Genomic DNA, 10,833 nt, shown 5'->3' on the forward strand with positions numbered 1-10,833 from the left:
CTCCTTCAATTTTAAATAACCAAATTAAATACTACTATACTATATGCTATCGTTTAAGATCAAACCTAAGGAGGTTTAATTTGCATGCATGCTGCCAAAATATTAGTATCAAATGGATTTTGACAAATTAAATTATGTAGATATATAATCATCCAACTATAACCAATTTCAGTTAGTTTAGTAATTAGCTCACTAATCTACTTAAATAAGTGTCAAATGTTTAAATTCTGTCTTATACATGCAGTAATTCATTGTGAAATTAAATAATAAACTCTTAAATAAATTGAATTTCGATCCATGACGAATTAGTTATTGACCTACTAGATCAAGAAATATCGTAAGCAACCAAAATTATGTAGATATATAATCATCCAACTATAACCAACTTCGATTAGTCTAGTAATTAGTTTATTAGTTCGCTTAAACAAGTGTCGAGAATTTGAATCTCGTCTTATACATACAGAAATTTATTGGCCACTGACAAACTCTCTTAAATGAATTGAACTTCAATCCACCACGAATTAATTATTGACTTGCTGAGTCGAGGAACAACCAAAATAATCATCCAGCCATGTGTTTTGCTATGTAATACAAACTTATTGGATGGCATTATATTAGGAAGTTGCAATAGTAGACCTTTTTAACACTTGCTTCAGATTCTCCTACATTCATTATAAATAGTTTTCTTTTATAGTTGTTTTTTAGGTACATTTATCTTTTCCTGTAGACAAGTGCAGAGTATAGTTTCTTCAATAGTTCAATGTCAGTGGCATAATTGGCATTTTTCTGTTTTAGAATCTTTCCATGGTTACAGGCTTAGAACTAATTAGTCTAATGGATCTAAATATAGCTAGTTCTAGAGGCTACTAGGCTAGTGATGAATGATGATAATATATAATCTATGAAGATGCTATCAAAAGCAACTTAAATTCAAGCATATATAATCTGTCTCAATCATTTATGGGGCTGCCAACACAATTTAAACAGGGAATATAATAATGTAGGACAAAATTTAAAAATATATACCATCAAGATTACAAATATGAAAAATGAAAATGTTAATTAATGTGATGGGGCCCTTCCCTTCCTAAGAAAATTAAACTTCATTCATATATCCCAAAATCTGAGAACACATTCATTGCTACCCACGCAATGTATGAGCAAAACATTACTGCTTATTTATTTATTTTTTGACAACCAAAAATAAAATGTAACGTCTCATATTTTCCCTTTCTCTCTCTCGCTCACCCCCTATTTGGCCGCTGGCGATGAAGGAGGAAGGGGCATAATGGTAATTGTGCATATGATGGATATGTTTGAGGCAGAGTGAGCTCCCACTGAGCTTCATAAGGTTTGATTCTTTGTTAGATTTGCATGCCCCATCCTAGATTGCCATGTCCCCATCCCATTTCCTTTGACCGTTTGAGCTTAATATTTGCTACACACAATTCTATTAAAGTATTTCATTTTTTAAAAAACTATTAAATCACTAATATTTAAAAAAAAACTCACTTATAATAATTATTTTTATAAAAAAATTGATAATTAAACACTATTAGATAACAATTTAATCAAACATATCAAATCATGTAATTATTTTACACTATTAATTTTATATAAAGACGATCGTATATACGTTTTTATCATTTTTTTTGTTTGTCTTTTCTTAAGTTAATATTAACTAATTTTGCGAATTTTTTACTAAAAGTGCTAATCCTCTATTTTTTTTTGAATTTTTATACGTTATATGTAATATTTTATCACAGTTAAATTTTTTATTGAATTTGCATGTATTATTAAATACCATATAATAGAAAAAATTATTATTTAACGTTAATTAAGTAAAATATTGGAGAACAAGAGAAATTAAAGTACGTAAATTAGGTGGATGTTATAATAAAGTGGAGTAAAAAAAAGCCTTTTAATGAAGTAATGTAGCTGAACAATTAGCATGCAACACATGGAAGGTTTTTAATAATATTTTTGAGACAATAAAAATTCAGTCTAAAGAATTTAAAATTATTTTATTTGATATTAATTAATTATTGTTAGAATAATTATATAATTCTAAATGTAATAAATATATAATTATACACGTTATATATATAAAATTATAAAATTATATTATATAAAATAACTTTAGATATTATCTCTCTGTCAACTAAAATTACGTTTATTGTTTATTTGATCAAATTTAGTTAACTATTTTTAATTTAAGAAATAAAATCAACTGTATGTCACCAAATACTAAAATCTATTCATATATATTATATATATACATTAGTTAACCATGCTACTTTATCAAAAGAAAAAGAAAAATTTTGCTCCACTTTATCATGGAAAATAGCCAACAATGATGCAAAGTATCGTGTTACATGTATGACTATTATGCATATGATTATTTTTGTTGTTTTGTGGGGTGGTCGGTCTTGTTTGATTGTTATTACTAATAAAAGACATTGCATAAATTAAAAGCAAGCAAACAAGTTTGTAACAATAATGTGTTGTTTTTCTTAGCAGGATCAACATTGGACACTGGACATGCTAGTTTAAGCCTCATATGCAGGAATTGCAGTTACAATGCAGTCAGAAAAGATCAGTAATTCACAGTAAAATTGTACAAATGAATGAACACTACCGTAGAAACCAGAGCTAAAAGAAATACATTTGCATCAACCTTTTTGTTCTTCTGTATTGTCTTTTAGTAGTATATAATTCAATTAGTCTCTATATATATGCCAATGTTCGCAGTTATCACTGCAGAAGAACGCTATATCTAGATAGACAAAAACAAAAATTCCTATTTCAATCATCAAATAAGTTTTGTATGTGTCTCATAACAATTTGGAAACACTTTTTTTCTCTTTGCATAGAAATTAACTTAGGTAAAAAGTTAAAACTCACTTATTGTTGCTTCCGTATGAAATTGATAGTTAAAAATAAGAATTTAATTTTGGTTTACAATAAGTAAGAATAACTACTTTTCATATTAATCACGTGAATAATCATTTAAAAGAATGAATGTAAATATATGACTGTGTAAAACACTTTACATTATCAGTGTATTAAAATTAAACTCTAAAAATAATTAAATATTGTACATCAAAATGAGCTACTAAAAATAGACACCATATTACTTAGTATGATTGAAAAACAATAGATAATAATTTAATCAAATATGTTAAATAATAAAGAAAAAGATAAATAGGTCCTGACCTTTTGTCTCGCAGACATTTTTGTCCTTGACTATTGAAAAATACTTTTAAGTTCCTGACCTTCACAAAACTTGAACGGATCAGTCCCTCCGTCCAAATGCCTCCATCAGGGACTGATCCGTCCAAATTTTATGAAGGAAGGTCAGGAACTTAAAAGTATTTTTCAATGGTCAGGACGAAAATGTCCGCGGGACAAAAGATCAAGGAGGTATTTGTCCTTTTTTCTAAATAATATAACGATTTTTAACTATCAACTTCATATGAATACAAATGTCATCGAATTTCTAATGTTAACATATGCCTGCAATTTCACATGGTGACACCACATATGAATATATGATATATCATACTCCACAAATAGTACTATTGCCGAGTTATGAAAGATGAGACAAGGTTGTAGTGGGTGGGGCTCACGCGCAATCTTTCGAAATTGTGAAGCATGCATGTTTCTCACATCAGAAACACAAGAGCAACATAAATGTGGCCATGGAAAGTGTACCTGGCTTCGTTGGCATGTCGGGTTTTCACGTAATAAGATTTAAAAAAAAATGATTCTTTTGGGTGGTGATGGCGACTAGTGAGATAACAATTATGGTTATTAGTGTCTTGTGTTTTTGTTTTGATTATTATTATTGTTAGCCATGGGAATGTTTCAAACATATGGGGACTTTGATTTCACTACAATATATCTCCTTTCCCTTTGGCTCTTACTGAATTTTCTCCTATTATAGATATTTTGTAGTTATTATATAGGTTTCTTTTGGATTTGATCATTGGTAGCTATCACATAAAGTGCAAAACGAGATGTATACATACGAAGCGTAGTTATTACATGAACAATGCATTATATTCCTCATTCAACAATACCTTGTCATAATATTCCTACTTAATTGTTTATTAGTTTCTCCATTTTTTGTTATTATTATTTTTTTTAATGTTTAATAAATATAGTTTATAATATTTTGAGTCGGACAAAAATATCAACAAGTGGCTGTAGTTTAGTGGTAAGAATTCCACGTTGTGGCCGTGGAGACCTGGGCTCGAATCCCAGCAGCCACAAATGTTTTGTTGCTTTTATTTTAATTGTTTTTCAATCCCCTTTTTGGGCCAGATACTAGTTACTTTACTTTGGGCATTAGGCCTTTTCTTTATGGGCCAGATCTAGCCCATTTAATTGGACACGCTCATGTTTGGGCCTCAGGAATCAAAGCTAAGCCCAAAACTGCTTTTGAACATGGTAACGTGGGAAGCACTTAGATGGTACACGTCACAAGCCGTTCTTTCTGCCCTTTCGGTGTCGCTGTTGTTCATTTTCCGTTTTCCGTTGTTCCCTCTTTTATTGTCTCCCTTTACACGCCAATGTTCCCTGCAACAAATACTATGCTTCTGGAACTTCACAAAAGAATCACTCACTTCATTCTTTCAACCTTCACTTACACACTTACTTTCCATCTCTCTCGATTCCTACCAACACTCGTATGTAAGTTCGTTCACCTTTTTTTTGGTTTTGTGTCTCTATATTTTGTTTTATACGAACTTCACTGTTTTGTGTTTTGATGTTTTATGTTCTGTAAACAAGAACCTTGAGCTCATTAGTTATTACTTATTAGGGTGTCAATGTAGCTTGAATTGAATTCCATGAGGTTTATGATAGTATGTGAAGAAACACACTGACATTAGGTTGAAAGGGCAAAATCGGAACTTTATGCGCGGGGTTTTGCATGTGCGGTGTGGTGTGCATGGCATGGGGTTCTGCAAAAGAATTGTGTGTGAATTCTAAGGAATGATGTGGGGAAAAATTGTGAGCATGGGAAAAAGGGATTTGGGGATTAAAGTTTAAAATTATAAAATTAGATGAAATGTGGTTTCACTTAAGATCGGAATGTTCCCTTTGGAATAAAAAGTTAGTGAACATAAAGTCTAATCCATGAATTTTAACAATAAATATTTGGGTGTGCTGTGTAGGTACTGATTATTAGAGAATCTTACAATTTGATAAATTTTCAACCATAGTGTGTAATTCATGAATTCTTCTAATATCTGAAAATCTTGAATGCAGGGTTTATGAGACTGGAATCATATGAGTAAGGTTGTTTGAAAGAAAAGAGAATTGCACATTGAAGATATTTTGGGGTTGGATTGTTGTCCGTGGATGGAGATAGGTACAAAGAAGATGAAAGTCGATAAAGAAATGCTAAACCTCAATGACGTGGTCAGCATTGTGTCAAAAAATTGTCGGTGTAACGAATTGGAAGAGAGAAGCAAGAAAGCTGAAGGGAGGTGTGCTGAGTTAGAATTTGAGCTTCAAAGGAAACATAGTCAATGTGAAGCACTCGAGGCTAAACTTAAGGCACTGGAAGCAGATAAATTTGCTGCTGAAGAGGAGTTGAAGGTTTTGAGGGTTTCTAGTGAGAAGCACAAAGAGGAAACACAAATTAGCAATGAAAAAGAGAGAGGGGAAGCAACAATTGACAACTTGCCAGATGATAATGAGGTTGTTCAGCTAATGATTGAAAATAAGGTTTTGGAATGTGAGAAGAAAAGGGCCGAGAGTGAGGCTGAGGTATGGAAAGATAATTACAAGAAAATGGAATTACGGGCCATACAATTGGAGCTAGGAAGGGGCCATGAAAGAAACGAGAAACAGGAAGCAAGCAACTGGACTACTGCTACAGTTGGTTCACATCAAGGACCAATCTCAAATTCTAGATTTCATCCGGCAAGACAAGCCAGAAAACAGTTGAAATTTCTAAATGAAGAGAGTCCCTGCAAAAGGATGGCTCCATCTACGCCTCTTGGTGCAAAACCTGCTTCAGTCTGTGTAATTGATATCACTGACAGTGATGATGAACCTAATATTATCCAAACCTCACCTGTACTAACTCAGGGTGGTGGAAATATTTCTGTTCCAACATGTTTTGTAGCCGAAATTGGAAAGATGTCTAACATTGATGGTGGAAACAATGAAAAAGATTTGAGTGCTGGTGAAGATGTTCCTTTTGTTGCCACCCTTAAGAGGAAACGAACTTGTAATGTTGTCACAAGTGAGTCTGAACATGATGATGCCAATGATTGTGATGATGATGATGATGATATGCCGATTAGTAAGCTTAAGAGGATGCATATTCCGAAAGCAGGATCAGAGCAAGTTAAATGTGACGTAAATAGTTCGGCGACTACTACTACTTTTGCATATAACAAGACTATAGGCACTGCAACACCTCGACGGCGCCTAGTGCCTCTTAGAAAATGTGCAAGAGAACGAGAGTGTAAAAAGAAGTCTTCAAATAGATCTAAGAAGGCCAAACATCAAGAAAGTATAGCAACAAATTCTTGCGAATCAGAGGAAGATTTGTCAGACTCTGAAGATGAAGGCTTGAGTGATTTTATTGTTGATGATTCTGATGTATCTAATTGTGATGATGCATCAAGCAAGTCGCACACTGTATCTAACGATGATGGAGACTCTGATTCCAGTAACTCACAAGATGTACCTGATGATGACTCATGCTCTGATTCGCAGGAAGAAACTGATAGGAAAGTGGACTTTGGGATGATACTATCACAAATTCAGAGGAGGAAAGACCACAAAACGAAGTGGGAGTATGAAGCTGACATGCTTGCAGCATTTGGAAAGGATCCTGAACTGTGTATGAAGGCTGTCTGTGCTCTTTATCTACAACAAACATCTGAGGAACAGATGAGCAGGGGATCAATGTATTCCAACCAGCGGGGATTCAGCAAGTTTGATGCTCACAGGTTGTCACAAAACCTATTTGACCCTGTTTTACTGCTTCATTCAACTTCATATCTTAAAATGTCCTTGCTAAAGTACTTTGTTTTTAGTTCATTTCCTGCTCTAAGTGTTGAAGGGAATAGGGAATCATATATTGAGAGCTTGGTACTTTGGTAGTCTATTTCTGGATAAAATACTCAGTTTCTATTTCTTTTTGAACAGTATTTTGTGTCATGGCTTCATAGTAGGTAACAGAAATGTTTTTGGTACTCGCACTTTTTTATACACCAAGTCATCTCTTTTTCATTCGCCACGAGATGAGGTTTGAAACCTAATGATTTCAGTTCCCCAGCCCATCTAATGATAAAGGAGAGTAAGTTGGCTCAATATATGAGGGAAAATGAGTACATCTATCAAAACTCAAAACTGAATATTGTATCGAATTCTTGTGTTAGTTGCAGCAATTTGAACTAAACCCCCCAATCATGTGGATTCTATATATCTATGCTTGTTCATGGACATTGGCAGGTTTCTAACACTTTTCCTTTCACTTACAGAGGTAGTACATTGGCTGAGTTCCTCACTAATGGAGATCCTCTTGGTGGTTTGAAGAAGAGTGTGAAGGAATTGAAGGAATATGACCCCCAAGCAGTTGAACTGTGCAGAACTCTGGCCATTCGGTACTCAAGACAATTATATGAGATCTACAAGAACAAAGAGTATCCTTTTTTTTCTTGACACTGGCTGCTATGGAATCCTTTTTACTTTGGGAAATGGAGTTATGTCTATTATTAAAGCAAGTATTCCTGTTTTGGTTCCTCTGTATATATTTTGAGTATGGTCTTTAACCCTTCATCTGTATCCATATCCATCTATCTACATGTAAACTTAACCTGCAATTTGCAATCATTATATGTTTGATCTACCTAAAGTCTTAGGCTATGTTAGGGATTTTTTGTTTTAAATGATAGCATATAGCAATCATTAATAGAATAAAGGAAAAAGGAGATAAGAGAATTAATGTTTTATTGGTAAGGCTGTTCAAATGCTATTTAATCTAAATAAAAAACGATTAAAATCACAAAACATATAGATCGATTTGGTTTGATCTCAATTTTTCTCCAGGACTATTGATAATTTGGGGCATCGGTCTTAAATGATTTTATTAGTATGAAATTCTAAATAGCTCAAAGCAATAGCCATTTTTAGTTTCAAGAGCAAACTAAAGATTTTTCTTGTTTAGATTAGTTACAAATGTTTTTGACATCAACATCTATCTATCTATCCCTTTTTTTTTTGGTTCTTACATTCCACTTCAAGATTTGAATCCTGGTGTAGCCTGATGAGAAGTCTAACAAATCTTTCATCTGTGTCATGTCTCAGCTGCATCTATCTATATATATGTATGCAAACTATTCTATGGACCTTTCTATATATGAGAGATCCATTGATGTGAAAATTAACAAAATAATTCTGTCCTAAACCATGTTTTGTTATTTCTGATTTTTTCCACCATCTCTTTCCACATTTGAAGACAAAAGAATAGGAAAACAAAATAAATAGTAAAGAAAATCCTAATTTTTAAGAGGCTTTCCCAAACTTACGGATACACCTTACATCAAATCTCAATTTTTATTATAAAAGAAGCTCCACATACCTATTCAAACTCACCACCCTCATCACCTCTTTTTCCTACAACTTTTTGTGTGATTTCTCTCTCCTTTCTTTTCTTCAAAGGGAGAGAGAAAAATAAAAGAATAATAACAATAAAAAAAAAATAAACAATCAATATTTGTAATAGAAAGATGGCATCTTCAATGAGAGTGGCAGTTTTTCTTGGCATGATTGCAGCTCTTATTTCAATAGTAGCTGCTACAGAACCCGCTACTTTATCTATCGATCTTAGTCACATTCCCACAAACGAAACTCAACTTCTTACCGAAAACAGTGGTAATTTAATTTCCCTATTTTTCTCTTCATTATTATTTTATTCTTTAAATATCATTATTTTTATTGATATCTTAATATTAATTCATCATGTTTTAGATGGTCACAGTTTTTATTCATTTATCTATACTTTTGTTTGCAAAATGTAGGTGCTGCTTCATATGATCAAGCAATTGCTAGTGTCCTAATGTTGGTGGCTTTGGTGTTTACCTACCTCTTTCATTAAATGAAGGTCAAGGAATCCCGCTGTTATGGTGATAATAAGAGAGACACATTATTTATTGTAACACCACATGGGAATATTTTTGTTGACTAAATAATTATTTTTTCATTCTTTTTTTACAAGAGCAATACACTACAATTGAAAACAAAAAGATTATGGATTCCTAGATTGTATTTCTAGCTCCAATAATGATATTCAAGTTGTTCTTCTTCTTCTCTATTTGTTTTTTTTTTTTTTACAAGAGGAATACGAACTTTTTTTTTAATATTGGATCTATACTGGTATAATCTATCAAAATGTCTAAAAAATTGTATTTAACGTGATTGTAAGAATATACAAAGCGTCACCGCCGTTTTCAATTTTTTTTAATTAAAAAAAATAAAAAACGTCAAAACGTCAATAATGTTTTCCTATTTTCAATTTAAAAAAAATTATCCCATGCAAAACGGTTCTGCTGTTTTGTGAAAAATATATATTTTTTTATTTTTTAAATGAAAACGACATTAAATTATTTTTACATATAAAATGTTGGTGACGTTTTGTGTCTTTTAAAACGTAAAAAATTATTCCATACAAGAGTAAAACTCACATACACTAAAATATTGAGGCACACCACACAATTTGTTCCAATATAAAAAAAAATCAGCCGAAAAATACACTACAATTGAAAAAAAAAAAGGTTATGGGTACCTTGATTGTAGTTTTATCTCCGATGATAATATTCTAGTTGTTCTTCTTCTCTATTTGTTCTTATTTTCGTTTGTCTATTTCTTTTTTATAGTTCCTTTAAAATCACTTAACTATATATAATAAGAAAAAAACGACTAACCAAGTTAGATTAGTTTAATGCTAGCTCATTAGTTGTTTAAGCAAGTATCGATGATGGAGTTCGAATTTTACTTTATACATGCAGTAATTTATTGAGTAGCGATAAACTCTTAATGGAGCTTCAATCCAATAAATAATAAATGATTAATATTCTTTTACACTTATTCAAAATGATATTTGACGGTTTCTTTTCTTTCTTCTTTTATTTTTTTCATCTTGGGACCAATTTTTATTTAAGATAATGTTATTCGAAACAAAAATATTTTCATGAAACTTCATGCCAATAAAATGAACATACAATATCATATCGACATATCTAATAAAAAAATCACATTTAGTACATAATAGAAAAAAGAGAAAAAGAATAATGTAAGAAATTAAATAAATAATTTTTTTATTTTTATTTAATTAAAAGGGTATTTTAGTAAAAGTGGTGATATATTATATATTTAAAAAAAAAAATAAATGATGACATGGAAAATAAATTCCACTTGTTTTATTATTATTTGTCCACATTTTAAACGTATCGGTACAAATGAATTTATCATCGTACCGTAGTAAACACCTATTTAAAATACGGACAAGTAATAATAAGCCACGTGGAATTTATTTTCCACATTAGCATTTCATTTTTTCTTTTTTAAATATATATTATATCACCACTTTTACTAATACACCCCTTTAATTAAATAAAAATAAAAATATTTTTTATTTAATTTTAAAAAAAGTCTTAAACATCCTTACTTTATTCGATTAGACAAAAATATCCTTTTAAATCAATCAGATTTTAGAATTTAACTAATTTCAATTTTATATTTTCAAATAATTTAAACAACGAAACAAAAACATATCTAAAAAATAAAACAAAAATCAAAATTGTTCGT

The 10,833-nt window shown here is 31.3% G+C and overlaps 1 protein-coding gene, 1 long non-coding RNA gene and 1 other non-coding gene across 4 annotated transcripts in view; 2 read left to right on the forward strand and 1 right to left on the reverse strand.

Moving 5' to 3' along the window:
- The window catches only part of LOC110264367, a 17,868-nt gene continuing 8,530 nt past the window's right edge, over positions 1,496 to 10,833 (reverse strand). Inside the window, exon 3 of the long non-coding RNA XR_002350456.1 lies at positions 1,496 to 1,507. This is a non-coding gene — a long non-coding RNA (uncharacterized LOC110264367). The remainder of the gene's footprint in view (positions 1,508 to 10,833) is intronic.
- Positions 4,203 to 4,274, forward strand: TRNAH-GUG. The gene has a single exon. It is a non-coding gene; the product is annotated as a tRNA-His (tRNA).
- Positions 4,482 to 7,882, forward strand: LOC107605945 (protein IWS1 homolog). Of its 2 annotated transcripts, none has more exons than XM_016307898.2 (3): positions 4,482 to 4,695; positions 5,275 to 6,974; positions 7,509 to 7,882. In XM_016307898.2, exons 2-3 carry the CDS (start codon positions 5,368 to 5,370, stop codon positions 7,687 to 7,689), a joined length of 1,788 nt encoding a protein of 595 aa, XP_016163384.1. In that variant the 5' UTR covers positions 4,482 to 4,695; positions 5,275 to 5,367; the 3' UTR covers positions 7,690 to 7,882. The 2 variants fall into 2 exon arrangements, with proteins under 2 accessions (XP_016163384.1, XP_020961969.1); XM_021106310.1 differs by having other exon boundaries at positions 4,493 to 4,691.

Source organism: Arachis ipaensis, chromosome B07, assembly GCF_000816755.2.
Source record: "Arachis ipaensis cultivar K30076 chromosome B07, Araip1.1, whole genome shotgun sequence".
In the NCBI taxonomy this organism is placed as follows: domain Eukaryota; kingdom Viridiplantae; phylum Streptophyta; class Magnoliopsida; order Fabales; family Fabaceae; genus Arachis; species Arachis ipaensis.

What these genes read in the sequence shown, in the direction of transcription:
- LOC107605945 (XM_016307898.2), top strand. Translation starts at nt 5,368, where the DNA reads ATGGAGATAGGTACAAAGAAGATGAAAGTCGATAAAGAAATGCTAAAC. An exon ending in AGCAAGTTTGATGCTCACAG is followed by an intron (nt 6,975 to 7,508) that starts GTTGTCACAAAA and finishes TTTCACTTACAG; the next exon opens with AGGTAGTACATTGGCTGAGT.